Source organism: Argiope bruennichi, chromosome 8, assembly GCF_947563725.1.
Source record: "Argiope bruennichi chromosome 8, qqArgBrue1.1, whole genome shotgun sequence".
Taxonomy (NCBI): Eukaryota; Metazoa; Arthropoda; class Arachnida; order Araneae; family Araneidae; genus Argiope; species Argiope bruennichi.
Genome location: NC_079158.1, coordinates 32735023 through 32755731, shown reverse-complemented (window position 1 = coordinate 32755731; position 20709 = coordinate 32735023). Strand labels below are relative to the sequence as shown.

Below are 20709 nucleotides of genomic sequence, written 5' to 3'. Positions count from 1 at the left end.
TCACTTGTGTTTCAAATTTTGGATGAGATGGTAGAACATAGAGAACCGTATAGAAATATAGAAGAAACATGTAAACTTATTGTTTTTGTTTCTTATGACACTTGCCATGGACAATCCCGCAGTTACGAAGACAGCGATTTTAAGCCAGTGGGGAAGCGTCACTTGTTTTAATAGTAGCGCCATCTAGGGTCAAGAGAACGACTTAGCTACACATACTTCACAATCCTTTTTACGGGGCAGACTTCATTCACGCATTTCATTCATTCATCCACAGATCGTAATTTAGACCTAAATCAGAGAACGATCACCCCTGATCCAGTACCCCCAGGGGTATTACTTTCGACATGGAGGACTTTGTGACCACTACAGATTTATACGCGAGTCAGCCACCAAGCACGCGGGAAATCTTCGGCCGGCGGGGTTCGAACTCGCAACCAAAGGGACGCGAAATGTAAACTTCTAAAACTAGGAAAATGTAAACCTAAAACTTCAAAAATATTTTTTCAAGAAAGCCATTATAAAGAAGTTGTATAAAATATTTAATTAAAATTTTTAACAAACATGAATCCAGGTGAATCAACTGGCTATCAAAGGCAACTAGTGAGTAATTAGAAAAAAATATAACAACTTTACATGTTTTTAATCTAGAAAAATGCTTACGTAATGTTAGAGTTTTTTTAAAACTTAATTACCTCAATTACTAGCAAGGTAATTGGAATGTTCTCATCAACAAAAATTATCAAATTTGAATTGTAAAAAATAGGGGGATTTTTTTAGAAAAATATATTATATCCGGTAGGAAATTTAGAACATATAAAAAGAATGTTTTATTTTAACTATAAAACAGTAGAAAAAAATATTCGTTTCTTGAAGTATTTGATTTTTAATAGCAAAGCGAATATGTTGTAAAGTACTGAAGGGCTAGACATTTTGGTGAGATGGCGACAGAAACTAAATTTAGTTGGTGCCAAGTGGCAACGCGGAGAAAGAAGCGGGAAGCAGAATGATGTGGTGTGCGAAGAAAAGGAACACCGGATGGAATAGTTTATTAAAATTTAAAATGTTTCATGTTTAAAATGTTAGTCTTTGTAAAGTTGTGTAATGTAGTGATTGTCCCTATGTGTCAAAAAAGAAATAAACCAATTCGGTTTAAAAATCGACCTGTTTCTTTGGAATAATCCACGCTACCATATTACAGTGTGTTGGAATACGATAATTTTCAAGTTCAAAACCAGAAATCTATACGATCAGAAAAATAGTTCTGATTAAAATCACTCCCAAATTAACATAACATTTAAGCATAATTTTAATAATTGCACTGAACTTATTTTAATTTAAATATGCTTATAACAGAAATTTCTAAAAAATGATGAATGTCATATAATGTGAAAATCTAAAACAAATATATTATTTTGCGTAATAAATAACCTTTAAAGATTAATTCTATAGAACAAAAAACAATAGGTTTAGCCGATGCATAACGTTTGTAAACATTATTATATATGGCTTCACGCGATTGTAGTGAATGGAATGTGTTCTATACGTATCGAGATTTAAAGATGTTGCATATTCAAATCAAGCAGAGACCGGTCTCAAAGGAATAACATTAATGGTTAGATCGTTTTGTAACCGGAAGTACGTTGTATTTCCGGATAAATTGTGATTGGATGTTTGTGATTTTAAATAAGAAGAACGAACACCGACTTGGTGTAAGCTTTAGCTGTATACTCTGCAAGATGCAGACCTTTTTATTTGTTCATTAAAGAATTTGATTTTGGCCTTATGCCTGGTTTTTATACTCTGCTCTTGTTGTTGTGACTAATCCAACAAAAGAAAACATATTTCGAGAAAAAAGAAACTCTTTATAATAGAAGCTCATGTTAGTTCTTTTCATTGTTAAAAAAGCAATTTACGAAATAACTTTTGATTTTAAAAACTATACAAGTTATTACATTTTGAAATTTTTAGCAAGGAGAGATTTTTAATTAGAACGTTTTTTTAATGAAAGAAATGGACTCTATTTTATTTGACTGATATTTAAAAATCCTTTTTTGAAGGTACAAATGTTCCTACTTTCCTTAAATTATTCCAAGTAGACAAATTCTATGATTAAATTGCGTGAAAAACTTTTGTATTTAAGATACTGAAGCTATGACTTTCATCAATATGTGAATAGAAATATCAAGTCTTAATCACTACTACTTTATTTGAACAAGAGATTTTTTTAAAAAAAACAGGATTAGATACCATCAAAATTTTCTCAATGAGTTATGAGAAAAATTATTAATAATTTTATATGTCTTTAACCCAGGGAAGAATACTTTCAGAGTTCAAATGTTTTCATTCTGGGTGGTTATGATAAAAATAATTTATTGGTGGTTTTCTTGTTTCAGAATTTCAATTGTCCTCGCAAGGGCATATTCTCCTCCCCCAAATTCTGTTTCCCCATCTACCATTTCCCCACATTCTGTTTCCCCATCTACCATTTCCCCACATTCTGTTTCTCCATCTTCCATCTCCCCACATTCTGTTTCCCCACCTTCTACTTCCCCATCTTCTATTTCTCCCCATTCTGTTTCTCCAATTTTGATCTCCCTCTTCCCCATCCATTCTGTTTTCCCAACTTGTATCTCCTTCCTCTCCCTCCATTTCGTTTCCTGATATTTCATCTTCCCCCTTTCCCTCTATTCTGATTTTCCACTTTCTTCCTCCACCCTCTCCCTCCATTCTATTCCCCCGGCCTCTATTTCCTTGCCTTCGCTTTCCCCATCTTCTCTTTCCCCACCTTCTTCCTCCCCATCTTCTATTTCCCCCCATTCTGTTTCTTCTTGTTTGATCTCCCTCTTCTCCATCCCTTCTGTTTTCCCAACTTGTATCTCCTTCCTCGCTCTCCATTTCATTCCCTCGTCGTTTATCTCCTCCCTTTCCCCCTATTCTGATTTTCCACTTTCTACCTCCCCTCTCTCCCCCCATTCTATTTCCCCGCCTTCTATTTCCCCTTCTTCTAGTTCCCCACCATCTGCTTCCCCATCTTCTATTTCTCCTATTTTGATCTCTCTCTTCTCCATCCATTCTGTTTTCCCAACTTGTATCTCCCTCTTCGCTCTCCATTTCATTCCCTCGTCGTTTATCTCCTCCCTTTCCCCCTATTCTGATTTTCCACCTTCTACCTTCCCTCTCTCCCCCCATTCTATTTCCCCACCTTCTACCTCCCCTCTCTCCCCTCATTCTATTTCCCCTTCTTCTAGTTCCCCACCATCTACTTCCCCATCTTCTATTTCCCCTAGTTTGATCTCTCTCTTCTCCATCCATCCTGTTTTCCCAACTTGTATCTCCCTCTTCGCTCACCATTTCGTTTCCTCGTCGTTTATCTCCTCCCTTTCCCACTATTCTGATTACCCATTTCCTGCCTTCTCCATCTACCCACATTCTGTTTCCCAGTCTTCTATTTCCCCGCATTCTGTTTCCCCATCTTCTATTTCCCCGCATTCTGTTTCCCCATCTTCTATTTACCCACATTCTGTTTCCCCATCTTCTGTCTCCCCATATTCTGTTTCTCCATCTTCTATTTCCCTGCATTCTGTTTCCCCATCTTCTATTTCCTCCCATTCTGTTTCCCCATCTTCTATTTCCTCCCATTCTGTTTTCCCCCATTCTATTCCACCACACCCCTTTCTTCGATAAGAATGACTTATCATTTGTTCTTTCTGGAGCAAAATCCTCTTCGGAGTTCATTTCATCTGAAACGAGGTGCTTCTTTCTTGAAGGAAATTCTTCTTCTGAAGATAAATTCTCCTCCGATGCATAATCCTCGACTGAAGCAAAATCGTCGTCTGAAGCAAAATCCTCGTATGAAGCAGAATCCTCTCCCGAAGCAAAATCCTCGTTTGAGGCAGAATCCTGTCCTCCCATATATTGCTCTTGTTCCCCTTGCGAATCCACAGCTTTTCCCCCTGGCGTAGGCGGAGGAATTTTCTCCTTACTTTTCAGTTTAACTATCGGTCGGACAGGAAACCGCAAGTACAATATTTTTTCGCTGTGGAAAAGAAAAGATAAAAAAATACAACTTTCCATTTCTATTACAACTAATAACACAGAAGAATGTGTGCATGTGTGTGTATTTTAGCTCTGTAAGACAAACACATTAGACACAGACCAAATTTGGCACATGTGTACTTTGGCGCACTTGCGAACTACTTTATTGAGATTTTAATTAAAATTTTAAATAATTAAAAAATGAGCAAAATTTTGAGTAATATAATTATAATACAAAAGTAATTCTTATATCATTTTAAAATTCAGAAAAAAAAATTCTTTTCAATTATACCAATTCAATTCTAGTTTTTTCAAAATCTATTTTTACTTAATTTTTCATAAATGTTTTAAACATATTTTAGCACAATATACTATTTATTTGTCATGAAAAAATTCGAATCGTTTTCATTTGCTGAATCAAATAATTTATCTAGGATTTTTTTTATCCATTATTAATAATGAAAAATTATGAATTTTGATAATGAATAATAATTTTCTATTATTGATTATTGATTCTATTAGAGATGTTGCAGACTATTTTTCCATAACGTATAAGTCTTGAAGTTTAATCCCGTTCGTCATTAAAATTTAAATAGAAATTTTAGGTTAGATACCTGAAAATTAGGGGGATGCATAAATCAATGAATAAAACGAAGGTGAAATTTTTCAAAATAGTACGTGTTACACTTCTGTCAAAATTTGGAGTATAAAAATACTTTGCCATGGAAGTCATTACAAGCAAAAATATTTAATTCTAAATTTTAGTAACAATTTATTTCGGTGAAGAGATAGGTCGCCAAAGGAGGTTAAGAAATAGATCGTTGAGAAAGGAAAATGTATATGTTGAAGCTTTGCAGAGTTGAGCTACGACGTTTGTCCAAGAGCTACCAACAGCTCTTGTCGTAGAATTAGGAAAGGAAATTAGGAAGTTAGGAAAAAGGGAGATTATCGAGAAAAGAAAATGTGTGTGTTGAAGCTCTCCAGGATAGAGTTACAACATTTGTCAAAGTGCTACCAAGAGCTCTTGGCGTAGAATTAGGAAAGAGGAGATTATCGAGAAATGTGTGTGTTGAAGATTTGGAGGCTAGAGCTATGACGTTTGTCCAAGAGCTACCAACGGCTCTTGGCGTAGAATTGGATAGGAAATTAGGAAGTTAGGAAAGAGGAGATTATCGAGAACAGAAAATGTGTGTGTTGAAGCTCTCCAGGATAGAGCTACATTTTCCCAAGAGCTACCAAGTGCTCTTGGCGTAGAGTTAGGAAAGGAAGCTATGAAAGAGGAGATTATTGAGAAAGGAAATTGTATGTGTTGAAGCTCTGAAGTTCTAGAGCTCTGACGTTTGTCCAAGAGCTATCAAAATTCTATTTTAGAACGTGAGAATGTGCTCTTTGGATCTATTTTTTAAGATTTTAGTTAAAATTTTAATTAATTAAAAATTAAACGAAAGTTTGGAGTTTTCCTATAATAGCTTCCGAAAATATTATCGAATAAAATTGATGTTTACACAATCATAAAATTTAACCTTTTTTTAAAAAATCATATAAATTGTTTGCTGCGTTATTTTTTTTACATAAATTTTAACAAATAAAATAATTCTTTTCATTATTTTTTAACATTATATTTCATTGCTTCTGCAGAAGAATAAAAGATGGATCAACCGGTCAAGTAACCGATCAATGACGTCATGGAACTTGACTTCATTAGGATATTCATATACATAAAGTATGGGAAAAGTATTGGATTTCAAAATAACACTCCTTTAATATTTGTCACAATCGGAGGTTAAAAATTTTCCTTGAGTGAGTTTTGAACAATCAAATTATGCATAAAAGATTTCTTTGAAAGTAAACAACTAATATTCTAGGCGAACCAAATGGTTACTTCTAATTCATGCGGATTTACTATGCGGGAAACTATGCTACTATGCAGGAAACTATATTACTATGCAAGAAACTATGCTACTATGAGGGAAACTATATTACTATGCAAGAAACTATGCTACTATGCGGGAAACTATATTACTATGCAAGAAACTATGCTACTATGCGGGAAACTATATTACTATGCAAGAAACTATGCTACTATGCGGGAAACTATATTACTATGCAAGAAACTATGCTACTATGCGGGAGTGAGCTATTACCGTGGCTCAGGCAGATAGCTCTGAAAAAGTATGAATTCTGGCATAAATATAATACACAGTGTTTCAAAAGTTTAGCCAGACTATGATATGTTTTGATAATTTTATAGGAGAAGATCGCATATTTATGATACACACCTATGCTATTCTTTGCTAGTATTAAAGTTTAAAAGAGATGTCTTTTTCTAATGATATCAAATTCATTATCGTGCAGTTTTTTTTCTACATTTTGGAAACTTATAAATGGTATAAAAAGTTCAAATATTCGTAATGTTATTTTTATTATTTACTTTTAAAAATACTGCAAAATGAATCCTTCCCTTTTTCGAAAGGGAAGGATTGTATCTATAACTGGATGTTTTCAAAATAAAAGAGGGGAAATAACACGTTTTATCCTGTATATTTCATGTGCATATATATATGCATGTGTGTGTGTTAATGATATACGGCATGCTCCAATGTCTCTGAAGATAACCGGTCTTTTGTGTTACTGTGTTATACAAGGTGAGTTGGAACTATTCTGCCTAGCGAAAGAGAATACAATAGCAGGACTCATGTGGATAAAAAAACAATGAAGTAACACCTAAATATTTCTTAATGTTTGCAACTTACAGCGGATAAAGCAAATATATTACCAATCGGGAAAAATCTCAAATTAAAATGTTTCTGATTGGTCTACATGTAAAATAATTATAAATTTGGAAAAAGTAGAAAGCATATTCCATCAAGAACTGGATTTAAAGCCGAGTTGCTAGTGCTGAAACCTTGGCAAAATACGAATTAGAATTGCCATCAAAATCTTTAGTATTGAATATTGGAAATAACGTACTAGTACCATATTTACCAAAAACTTGTCCATAGTACCAGCTTTTTAATGAGCCTACACTGAATCATATTAGCATTCTAATTCAGGAGGTAGCATACTCACTTTATCCGCAAAAACTTGCAAACGATAAGAGATATGTCATATACTGTTCTGTGATCCCCATGAGCAATTCTGTCATTCTCTTTTATTTAGGTGAATAAGCTAAATTCACCCTGTATAGAGTTTTTATATCGTTCAAAAGAAAATTTATTGTTTCCATTTCGTTTGAAGTAGTTTCACAAGTCTACGGATTTTATGCATTGCAGTTGCTATTTTTAGATTTACATTAAAGTATTATATACATTATATATCTCTCATGTACCGCTATTACTAGCTACATTAAACAAGACCAAGATTATGTTTTCAAACTTTTGAGATTATAAACGAGACTTAATATCTTCAACCTACTTTTAAAAGCAATTTTGAATGCCCATACACGCATTTACGCAACTTCTATCCCTGATATACAAACAATCACAGTATAATTTTAAATATCAGTGATAGACAATGCTACGGAAATTCTTCCATGAGAAGTCCAAAAAAACTCGATAACAGTTTCAAGAGTGATGCCGTTTTCAACGAACAATCAACTTCCTTTATCGTTTATCATACATTCTAATCTTTTTTATTAACAGTATTAAGAAAAATAAAGAATTATTAATGTTAGTATGAAAGTAAACTTACTCCGTTTTAACTCCATTGTCACTCAGATATGCTTCCTCATCATTAATCCAAAAGAAAACACAAGGCAAATTTTTTAAAAATACAGCCCAGAGACATAACTTGCAAAAACCAACAACACTAACCAACAGGCAACCAACAAATCATTATTCAGAAATTGCAACAGCATGAAGCGCTCATAGTGCTCCTTCCACTATCATCACTCTAATGAGAGATTTCACTAGATTTCAATTTAACCTCTCGTTTTATATTCTGAAACCGAAAACACGTGATGGCATGAAAGATCTCAAAAGATCACCCAAAACTCCGCTTTTAATAAAGATATCGCCATAATTCTTCCATTTTTTAGAACCATGATTGGTTTCTCTAAATTCCTCAAATCATGAAATGGCTGCCAAGTTGAATGACGCCATGGTTGGTGGTCATTGATCTGAAATCCAATAAAATATTTGTGGAACTGTCTTTCTTACTGTGAAAATAACTGCTCAGGAAAGCAATATTACAGATTCGTAATAATATTCAGCCCAATGAAATAAAGCTTTTTAGAGCGATAGCTATTTATTTTAGGAAGCACAATCTATAATCATAAGAAACATATCGTTTTTCAAGAGTGATGCCGTTTTCAACGAACAATCAACTTCCTTTATCGTTTATCATACATTATAATCTTTTTTATTAACAGTATTAAGAAAAATAAAGAATTATTAATGTTAGTATGAAAGTAAACTTACTCCGTTTTAACTCCATTGTCACTCAGATATGCTTCCTCATCATTGAGTGTCGCATCATCATCACTGAATGTCGCATCACCATCATTGAGTGCCGCATCATCATTATCAATTTCATCTGATGATATAGGCGCATACTGTGCCTGTCCTTTCCATATAACTGAAAAAATGCCAAAATATCTCTAATTATTATGGAAAAAAAATTCCTAAATAATCAGTGAGAGCGATCCTCCCCACCCCCCGAAATCCTTTTATAATATTCCAGAAAAATTAAGCTATACTCCCCCCCCCTTTTCACTGCAAAAAAAAAAAAAAAAAAATCAAAAATTGTAAACTTTGGGCAAGGCAATGAACACCATGAGTGCTCAGAGTTCCGCCTATGAGAGGTTTTTGCTTCATAATGTGATGAAAGACACCAATAATGCATTTTGGATGCTATTTCACTTTCTTGTGCACGAAACATACTAACAGAATGTAGTATTATAATCGCCAAAATACTCGAGATTTTGGCGTAACTCCAAGTTTTAGACCTTTTTGAGTCCGAATTCTCTGAATCCGACAGGATCCTTTCTGAAAGGATGTATTCTTACAAAATACCCCGAATATGAAGAACTATTTCTGAAGTGATGTCTATCGGAATATTCCATGGAAACGAAGAAATTATTTCTGAAATGATGTTTTAGTAACAAAATTGTTGAATTTTTGAAAACTTGTGTGTAATTCGTAAACAGAAAACTTGTCCATATGCCCATCAATGTGAATATGACCATGATAACACAGAAATAGAATGAAGCAAATGGGTGAAATCTGGTATACTATTATTTTTCTATTAAAATTGAGATATATATCAATTTTTGAATAAAATCTACTGATGGATCGATTATAGATCTGGTTATTCCAAATAAAAACTGTAAATCGAAAACTCAAGGAAATAAAAAAAATTTATTTGTGATTTTACATCAAAATTATAGATATGTGTAAAATTTTGACCATAATCTGTCAAACCATAAGGATCTTTTCATGTGTTCGTGTAGTAATGCACTGTAACCTAAAGCATTAACTAACTAACTGCCATTTAGTGTGGTTAGTTTCATTTAATTGTATTAACGTCCCGTTTTAAAGCAACATTAAAGCTATATTGGGACGGACCTCCTAACTTTGAACCGCGGTCAGATAACGAGGACGACACATGAGCTAGCTCCCTCCTCTTCGAACTTCCACACCACACCAGCAGGAAGACGTTTGGGCCCGACGGATTTAACGTGCACCAGACCTCTTATACTATGGTTCTTCGGTGTAATTGGATCTCGAACCTGAAATCCTCCGGTTCCGAAGCCGAAACCTTACCACCAGGTCACCGTGACCTACCATTTTTTGACATCTTCAATAGTTCAGTTTATATGAAATATTTTTTGAAAAGCCCAAGTAAATTTATGTTAAAATAACATCATCAAGCAGTTTAAACATTGTATTCTAGATTACCAGATATTCCTTAAAATATTTTATATAGAAATTGAATTTCTTACAATATAGTGAAAACCTACTTACCACTGAAAAACACCACACATAATGTAAACACAGTCGCAGGCGCTATAGAGGCCATTTTCTATCAAAGACGATGTGCTATGCGATGTAAAAGATGTGCGACGATGTTTGAAAAGGCATTTTCAAACTCAATAATTTAGTATACTGTTATGAAGACATATATATAGATTAATGGTTCATTATTTCTATTGAAAGCATCACCAGTGATCTAGAATTTTACGAAATAATTACGTGGAATAAAGCCTATTTACTGTCACGCTAATTTGACATCTCTCTGTCTTTCTGACGATCAGAATGTTCCACATAAATCAATTACATTTCTTCATTCTGAGAATTTCGAAAACATTTTGTCACAAAAATTCACATAAAAAAATTGACATACATTTAAATTTTTAATTAAAAAAACCTGTCATTTAAAATAACACCTTTTCAGAGAAATGATGCATTCGAAATTTTATCAATCACAATTCACATTTTCAGAATAGTATTTTTAATATTTCAAAACTCTTTTAAGAATTACAAAATTATTATGTGGAAGCCTAATTTTTTTTTTGATTCTTAAAATGAGTTTTAAAATGTTAAAATGAAATGAATTATAAGGCTTAATAGCAATTTTAACATACATTCCATGTTTCAATAATCTGTTCTGAAGAAATGAGACTTCATGACGATTAACTTCAGAATGAATTAATAATGCATAGGAAAATGTCTTTTTTCGATTTTTTTTTTATAATAATAAAGAAAAATGTATGCACCCTTATGCTGGCACTTTACAGAACATACCATCTGAACTAGAGCTACTGAATTTTGCATAATTACTTTTTGAAAGAATTTGCACTTCGTCTTAGTTTAGTTATATTAACATATCGTTTTAAAGCAACACTAGGGCTATTTTGGGATGGACTTCATAATTTTGAGCCGCTGTCAAATGACGAGGACGATAACTGAGATTGAAGTCCTCTTTCCAAACTTTCTCAATACACCAGTGTGACGACATTTGACCTCGATGGATTTAGCGTGCACCTGGCCCGTTTACACGGTGGTTCTTTGGTCCAATCGGGTTTTGAACTCTAGAATATCGCGAAGTAGCTTCCCCGATTTGGAAATTTTAAATGAATGCAATGGCAAGAATTGCACATGCGTTGAATGCATGCATATTTTAATTGGAAAAAAACTTATTTTGATTAATGCATCTCATGATGTATTTCTCTTGCTTTGTGATATTCATTTACATTTATAAATAATTGTTTTTCTTTGTTTTCCAACAAGATTATGCCAAGTCTGAACCAACTTGCACAATTTATTTATTACAACTAATTTCCCACCAAAATTGCTATTAATTAGCCTTTCAAAATCATGTAATAATGATGAATATCTAGAATAAATATAAAAATAATATTAAGTCTAGTTGTTATATAATATAATAAAAATGTGTTGAAATCTCTATGGGAAAGATCACTTTAAAACATTAATATCTTATTTTAAAAAAAATCTTTTCTCCAACTTTTCCGATTTCGGAAACGATGCCATTGAAAAATCTGATTAAATTATATATGATTAAAAAGTCAATCATAAATATTTTTCATCGTATGTGATACTAATATAGGATTTTTACAATTGCATTAATTAAAGGTACTCAAAAAATTCAATAAGTACTATTTTTTCCTTAATTAAACCATGAATTTGTAAGAGATGGTTTAAACAAATTATGAAAGCCAACAGTATCATATTTATGAATTAATTTTCTTGGGATCAAGCGAGGGGAGTAATTTTCTGCAATATCTTTACATAGATAAATGTTTACGTGATTATGCACCCCTCTAACCTCACTCACTCCCTTTGTTGTTGCAATAATATGTTGGTGCAATAAATAAGTAATGTAAAAAAAATGTAATATTATTGAAAAAACAAACAATAACAACAAATTTTTATACGTATGTATTTATTTCTTCATGAATATATTCCAGAAAAAAAATTGTTCAGACCATTCACACTATAGGAATTAAATTTACTTCTTACAGGATTATTTTCTTACTATTTTCAAAACCCATTTCCCAAAAATGGTGCACTGCAAAACACATAATTGTTATTTCTTCTGAATTGCTTATTTTTATGCCTTTATCCCGGGTAGAATCGTTATGGGAGGCTCGATAATACCAAGAAAAACGTCTTTCGTTAAAATCTCCGCTTCTTTCTAAAAAAGAAATTAGATGATTAATTTTAACAAACACCGATTCCAAATTGAAGTACAGAAATTGCGTTATTTCATTAATTCTGAAATCTCCTCATTTTCTATTAAACAGTATTTACAAATATAAAAACTTAAACTTATTTAAACTTAATTAATTAAACTTATTTAAACTTATAAACTTAATTAAACTTATATTATCTATGGCGACATTGAGAAGAATATTTCCAAATGTATTCAGAATTTTGTTTTTTATGCATTCTCGTAGATCATTATAGGTAGAGAATCTTCTGTTACAAGAAGAAAAGGTACCAGTGGTCAAGCTGGTAACTATAAATGAAACACTTTGTGCAGCCAAAGCATACAGAAAATTTGATGATGACATCTAGTAACAGATCGTCCTACGAGAGTATTTATTTTTACAAAACAATCTGTTCAAGGATCACAAGAACTGAAACTAAATCATGACTATCTGAAGAGCTTTGTTCGACCTTAAAGCAAAAACTCAGAAAAGAAAGGAGAGCAAGACACTCGAAGCAACCACCGTACACCACTGTAAATCCAAACTCATCTTCTCCAGAGAACTATCGAAATTTTGTTCAGTAAAGTTGAGAGTTTCAGGTGAAAAAGATCCTTTTGATCTGTACATCATTTAACTCCATCGGTAATAATCAGACTCTTGTGAATAAAAAATTCACTGATAATGTCTGAAAAAGTTGTCCAAATTTCATAAATAATACCTCTTTTGAAAGGAGAAATTTTCTGTTTAAGAAAATATATATGATGGTTTGAAGCGATTTATATAACTTTAAATATCCAAAAACTATTTCAGCAAAGTCAAAACAAAGCCTAGTTATATAATCATAGCTGGCTGCTTTGACCCACTCGAAAGCACACTGACAAATCTAAATGATTGACCACCACGACAACATAGACGGGAATTACGTTTGTGTCCTAAAGGTCATCACCGGCCACGGTACAGATCTCTCCCATCGGAAGCACCCGTTACGTCATCGGCAGGAGTTTTCATTTTTGTACGCACTAGAGCATCCATCTTATTGGACACTTCGTATCTCAATACCAGACGGATATGGGGATTAATAGTTGGAGAAAGCATGAATCTGAAATATGATGAAGTGTTCAATTTCATTTCTGTATTCTACATTAGCAGTATTCATGTCCGATAGACCAATGTGGTCTTTTGCAAAGAATCAAACATTCGGCCGGGTGATATATTGGCTGGTAGAGTTTTTCTGGTTCACCAACATTTGTGTTTGGTGGAAGTGATCCATAATTGTGTTTCTAAACACGAATGTGGGTTTGTTTCCCTTGAAGGTCTTCCAAAAAGCCAGATTACCATCTTTCACCTTAGGTGGTTAAATTCTTAAAATTCTAATTCTTGCGTAGCTTTGATATAAATATAAAATTCGTTAAAAATGTATTCCTGAAACGGATAACCTGCATTTATGAAGTTCATTCAAAACCGGAGTAATAAAAACCGGCTCAACCCAATTGTTAATATATAGTTATATATTAAGAACCTAAAGTATAAGAAGAAAAAGTTTCTCACCAATGCTCCTGGTGCAGCATATCCTGTAAAAATGAAAATATCAAGAAAACATTACCATTAAGCCATACACATAATAATAAAGCGTATTATTTATGTATTTATTCTATTTATTGAAATACCAAAACTAATGCAATAGCAATATGATATATAAAGAAGGCAAAAGAATAGCATTAGAAATGTATAAACGAACAGTGCATTACCAGATTTTCCTTTGTTCTCAAGTTATACGAAAAGTTTTCTGACGTGATTATGGTCACACGAGGGGGATTAGCAGACTTTGAATGTAGAATGTTAGTTGAATCTTAACTCAAGGATTATTTAGTTTTGAATTCGTTTAGAAATGCAACATTCTACGATATACAGTGTTAAGAGTGTACTGAGAATATTAATTTCAGACATTACTACCCGCCATTGACAAGGCAGTGGTCAACTGAATTTACTTAATGACCGAGATTCGCTATATGCTCGGAGATTACTCGGTGTTAACAGACCGCAAAAATGCATCTAACAGCAACGACAGTTAATATACAAGGTGGTCAAAATCGAAACATCCCTACTCTGAGCTCTCTATACAGTGAACTACTCAATGTAAAAGCTCCAAAATTGTTGAGCGTACTATTCAAGCCATGGAGAAACGGATTAAGAGGGGGGAAAAACTAGTTCCAGAAACACTGATAGATGGCGCCGTACAACAGAAAATATGCTAAAAAGACACAAAAAAACATGTAATATGGAATTTTTTCTTTCTAATTTCTATTGCTGATATGAAAAAAGGAAAATAAAAAAAGTTAAGAAACTGAAACTGTCATTGTAACTACAATTTCGCATTGTAAGCACAAAAGTTTGCATAAACCCTTGGTTTGCTGCTACTGTTCTAGGCATAAAAGGGATAAAGTTGGGGAAATGTCACTCTTATCAACGATGGTTTCAACCTTTGTTTGTGAAGTTGTTTTATGAAAACAAAGGAAATACTCCAGCTGCACTTCGAGAGCTTGAGAATTTACGTATAGGACTAGAAGGTACCAAAACACGCTCGAAACTTTTGTTGCACCCCAAATGCTACACACCAATATCTTGATTTAATTACCTTTGTGCAAGATGAAGCGTCTCCACACATTGGACTCTGTGTACAGCAGTATCTTCGGCAACATTTTACTATGATAGAGTAATTATTCGTGCGTTTCCGGCAACCTAACCATTTCGTTCTACATATCTTAATCACTGTGATTTTTGGTTTGGAGATCTGGCAACCTTGGTAGATTTCAAAGACAGTATCACTCTGCATATCAGAAACATTTCAATCGACCAATTAAGATCCACAGTTAAACAAGCTCTGCACGGAATGCAGATTTTACATCTGGAAGACGAGAACCATATAGTGCAGTTTTCCTTGCATCAATAAGCTCCTTGTGATTGAATGTTTGATAAGTTCCAGTAAAATGTGTTACAAATGTGTATTTTGAATCTTTTCAGCATATTTTTTTGTGGTAAAGCGCCATCTATTGATGAACTATTTTTTTCAAGCAATCTGTTTCATCATGTCTTGAATAGTATGCTAAACAATTTTGGAGCCTTTACACTGGGTAGTTCTCTGTATAGAGTGCTCAGAGTAGAGACGTTTTAATTTTGACAACCTTGCAGAACATACGGCAGAAGTGATTGTGAGGACAATGCAACGAAATTTGGCATTGATAGGATATGGCAATAGAAGACTGGTTCGTATGCCTTTATTAACATCAAGCTGAACTTATGAACAATACATCAGTTAAATACCATATGATTGGAAAACTGTACGTCATTAGAAGAATTAGGATTTCACTTGTTAAGAGCTGATGATAAATTTCGAATGTGAAACAGATCTCATAAACTCAAATGCCAATTGTGCACTTTACAAGCTTTTGGTGACTCCATTACAGTATGATCTTCTTTTAAATGATATGGTTTGTGTCATCTGATCACATGGAACCAATTATTGGGTGGAAATGGTTAAACTCCATTACTTGGACTTAATTTATATTACATTTATAGATTTCATATACTGAAATAATGACAAAATTTTCCCAAGATGGCAGTGCCCCAAATCACTGGGAAAAAACCATTTAAGATTGCTTAAAGAACATTCCGGACAAAATTCTTGTATTATATGACCACATAGATAACCAGATGTGAAACTATCTAACATAAATGGGACATGATCTAAAAGCCAACTTCAAAGCAAAATTCTGCTCTTGTAAAATTTTAGCAGTTATGGACGGTTGAATATTTCTTCAACATTCTATCTTTAAATACAAGAAACAAGTCAGGTTAAGTAAAAGTGTATAAAATAAAAATAATTAATTGAATAAAAAATTTATTTAGATCTATTGATATGAATATTTATCGTGTTCAACAAAACTCTGAATTCCTTCTAAATTTAAATTCTTCTAAATCTGCCAAACAGTTGCTAACTATTATTTTAATAGAAAATGTATGTCAATAATATTAAGGTTTCGCAAAAGTTTCTTTCGCATCGCGCTATGAATGGCCTTATCTGGCTCTGCTTGTGCAAACATGCAGGCTTATCTATTAGCCGTCTATGTCATCGGTTTCAGCCCTGAAAGAGTTCTACTACACCCCTAGCTGAGATTACACCCCCAAAAAGATATTTTGTCCATTTGGTGGGATTGGAAAGGCGTAATTTTCTAAGAGTTCCTTACTTAAGGTGAAACAATAAAACAATAAATTCTACGAAATACTGTCATCAACTGGATGCATTGAAAGCTGCCATAGCAAAAGAAAAAAAAAGAAATGGCCAGAATTAATGAATTGACGAGGCGTTGTTTCTCATCATGACAACTCGAGACCACATATTGTATTAGCCATAAGAGAGAAGCTCTTACAGTTTGATTGGGATGTTTTACCGCATCCTGCATACTCTCTAGATCACACTCCATCTGATTATTACTTCAAAAATTCACTTCGCGATAAACGCTTTAAATCCATCAACGAACACCACCTCGAAATAATCAACGAGCAAAAGCGCACTTCGAAGGTAATTTTTTGTCCGAAGCACAACAAATTTGGAAAGAAGGCATAACGAGGCTTCCCGAGAGATGGAAGAAGGTAATAGGGCATAAGGGTTCTTATATAAAAAATAAATAATATCTTATACAGTAAATATTGTGTATTCATTTCATATTAGAAATAGGAAAGAAACTTTTGGGACACCCTAATACATCTTTCGTAAAAATCAAATTTATGTCATATTTTAAGGCATAAATAAAATAATATAATATTGAATGAATAAATAATAAAATTTTTAATATTCATCACTAGTATAAAAAAAAAGTCTTACCAAAATGAAATAATGCTAGCAGAATAAAAAGGATAGAAATATACATGTTATACATAGCCACTGATTTCCTGCTGAACTGTAATATAAAATACATACATGTTATGATCTATAATAGAAATATTTTACATCAAAATATAAATGCAATAAAATTTTTGTTGGTGAGCTAAACTTTAAAATCCATCTATCTTGGTGGTACAATAATTTTGAGAAAACACCAAGCTGATAGTCTAAAATGTATTTTTAAAGTGTAATATTTTAATTATTATTTAGTGATAATATTAATTAGGATTTGATTGAAGGGAGTGCGTTGAAGAAGTCTTTTCATAAGAACTAGTCGTGCTTTTAGATTAAAATTTGAAAAGATGTTCTATTATTAAACTTTTTAGTTAATAGGAATCTGGAACGATTGTTAATTTAAGTGTTTTTATAAAAGACTTTTTCACATGAGAAGTACTTTGGAAAAAGGCTTGCAATTGCTATAAAATTTATTTTCGAGATTTTATTTGACTTCCACATTTTCAAATTATTCAGAAGCCATAAAACCATGTATTAACTATTTTTGGAATTATATATGTCTGTCCGTAAGCACATTTCTCAAAAATATCATGAATCATCATTAAATGAATAATTAAAATCATTCGTCATTAATTAATCATCATTCATCATTTATTAAATGAATTAACACATCAACATCATTAATCAATTATTTAATTAAGGGAATTAATTAAAAATTAATTTAATTAAGTGAAATGATTAATGAATTTAATTAAGTGAATAACATCTGAAATAAAAATTATCCATAGTTAACATAAGAAATAATAAAAAAAACTCCCTTTCAATTATTTTAATTTGAACTGAAAGATGAATAACATTGTTACAAATTATGTTTAAAAATAATTTTTTAAAAAGTAATAAAATTAGAGAAAAAATGCTTGTAAATAAAATTTGTTTCAAACAAAAAAATAATAATATTCATCCAGTGTATGGTTTATGATGGAATAAAAAATTTTTTAGGGTCATAATTTGTTCTGAAATTGCGGCAGATGTAGCCAACATTTCAGCAATATTCATTTGATTAGAAATAATTCCCAATTTACAGATTTAATTTTTTTATTTTTAAAATGGTGGCAATATTCTTTCTAAAGTTTTTTGGGAAGGTGGACTTTGAAATGAATAAAACTGACAAAAATATGAGGCATTATTCACTTATCATCAAAATATACGCCTATATTCAACTAAAATAGCATCATAAATGTATTCAATAGAATGAATATTTGAAGGGCTTAGAAGTGCAAACATATTTTAAATGGCAATTTCTCAAAACTGTGTGCTAATTATATTTATATCTTTGAAATATTTCAGATGTCTTAATTTAGAGAAAACTAGATAAAACTGATAACGAAGATTTCGTTTAAACATTAAAAAAAAACTTAGTATCTATATTTTTGCTTCGACCTCTTTTAGATTGTTAAAGGTCAAATTTAATTCAACAATCAAAAAATTCTTATGAAAATTCTATGCATCTGACATTATATCTGAAAAATTAACTTTTAATTAGAAATACAAAATCGTATCAGCTTTGGTCCAATAAATTTATAAAGAATAATAAGGAAAAAAACGAGAGAAAAAATTAAAAATTAAGTTATCTGCAAATTTTTGAAATTTTTTAAAATATATATATATATATTTTTTACATTTTCAAAAATAAAATATTTTGTTTTAAAAAGTTTTAAAGATATTTAACGGATTTATATATTCACACGCAATATCTTATTGCAAAATTCTTTATCTTATCTATAAACAGTTTAATTACTCTAAGTGAATAATTATAGAGTTCACCGTTGAAAGCAACCCTGAGTTTCAGGAGCAAATCTAAAGCAAACAGCACACCTATTTCATTTATATTAAGTTGACATATTAAAGATGACACGTGTATCATTAAAATTGTTAGGGCAAAATAAAGCCTAAGTAAGAAAATTTCTTTAAAAAAATCATACTTACCAGCATCTTCAAAAAATTCAATTTCAGAAAACAACGTTTGAATGGCTTATTGAAAATTTCAATTCAACTACCAGCCACAACTGTCCTTTTATACTTTAATATCAATGGTGTATTGTTTGTTCTGTTAAAAAAATATTTTTTATTAATAGACCTTTTTTTTTATTTTCGCCTCAACTTTAATTGTTTTCTAATCAAGGGAAAAACTATTTTAGAAGAATTAGGCAATTCTATTGTGCATATATTAAGAAGTTAATTCTATCGAATAACATTTGTTTATTTTATAATTCCAAGAAAAAGTGATGTGTGCTATAAAAATTCACAATTTTTCTCTATTTATAATTGCTCAATAACGTCATTCTCAATTCACTCCCAATTTACACATCTGTAGCTTGTTTACAAAGTAAATAGAGAGAAAATATTCTATTCGAACACACGAATTTTTTGACGATTACAAAAAATTCACGAATCTTGGAAAGAATTCAGATCTTATTGAGTCCGAAGACACGTTTTTGAAATTATGACCGTCTGTCTGTAAACATGTAAACTCAAAAGCGTTTATAGCTAGACGGAGTAAGCCTTTTTATCGCATTGAATGGAAGTAAAATTTGACACTGAACTACAGTTGTAGTCACAACTGACGAAGTCACAACGAAACTGACTGTAGTCACAACGAAATTTCATTTACTTCATAACGTTTATGAGTTATTGTGTTTACATGCATGAGAAAGTACAGACTAGCGGGTGATCTATTCTTTGACCGATTTGGTTTCAAATTTAATAAAAATTTACTTCTTCAGTGCTCAAACTGCGAACCAAATTTTATCTATCTAGTTCTCTTATCAGCTAGCTCAGTTATCTAATTCACTTGTACTCAAGTCAACCAATTGGTCAAACCAATTTCATCTAAATGAATTTCGTTCAAAAATGTGTCGGAATTTTACAAATTTGTTTTAAAGTTCATATACTAAATTCCATTTGTTTAGCTCAAAACTATTTCAGTTATTGTGGTCAAAGACAGACAGCTAGACAAGCATAATGTCAAAAATGTAGTTTTCAAACTCAGAGAGCTGTAAAATGTGGAAATTCATCAATTCGAAAATTCTAAAATTCGAAGATTTTTACGATTACAATACTTTATATGTTTTACACTAGAAAGTAAAAAAAAAAAAAAAAATGTAAACAGCTAGATAAATGAATTTTAATACACGGGCTTAGTATCTAAAATGTAGATTCTTATTCCAAATCTTTCGTTCAGTTACTTTCGTTTGTATGTCAAACATAATAATAAACATGATTTACAAACATGATTACAAACATGATTTAATTCAGATAACAGATAAAAATTTGATATTATTATATTCCCTTAGGAACATTCACAAAGCACCGGCGACCTGAGATAGGGGTAGCGTGTCTTCACCGTGATCTGGGCTTCCGGGTTCGAGTCCAGGTTCGGACATGGTTGTTCTATATCCTGTGTTCTATGTGTGAGGTGTGTGAAAGAGCCCTCAAGTAAAAAGGGGTTGTGAAAGCGAGTGTGTGAATGTCATCTTGATATGACCAAAAGTCAGACTTCTGCCATCGAGTGATCAGGGGCGTTACACTCAGAAGTTACTGCACCCCT

General features: G+C 32.1%; 1 protein-coding gene and 1 long non-coding RNA gene across 2 annotated transcripts; both read right to left on the bottom strand.

Annotated features, from left to right (window-relative positions):
* Positions 1 to 2397: 2397 nt before the first annotated feature.
* On the bottom strand, positions 2398 to 10093 carry LOC129980610 (uncharacterized). Its single transcript, XM_056090992.1, has 3 exons — positions 9999 to 10093; positions 8454 to 8610; positions 2398 to 4036 (listed from the first exon to the last, which is right to left on the bottom strand). Exons 1-3 carry the CDS (start codon positions 10051 to 10053, stop codon positions 2398 to 2400), a joined length of 1851 nt encoding a protein of 616 aa, XP_055946967.1. The 5' UTR covers positions 10054 to 10093.
* A 1849-nt stretch (positions 10094 to 11942) lies between these two features.
* On the bottom strand, positions 11943 to 19174 carry LOC129980548 (uncharacterized). Its single transcript, XR_008785247.1, has 4 exons — positions 19089 to 19174; positions 17088 to 17163; positions 13754 to 13776; positions 11943 to 12189 (listed from the first exon to the last, which is right to left on the bottom strand). It is a non-coding gene; the product is annotated as an uncharacterized LOC129980548 (long non-coding RNA).
* Positions 19175 to 20709: the final 1535 nt, after the last annotated feature.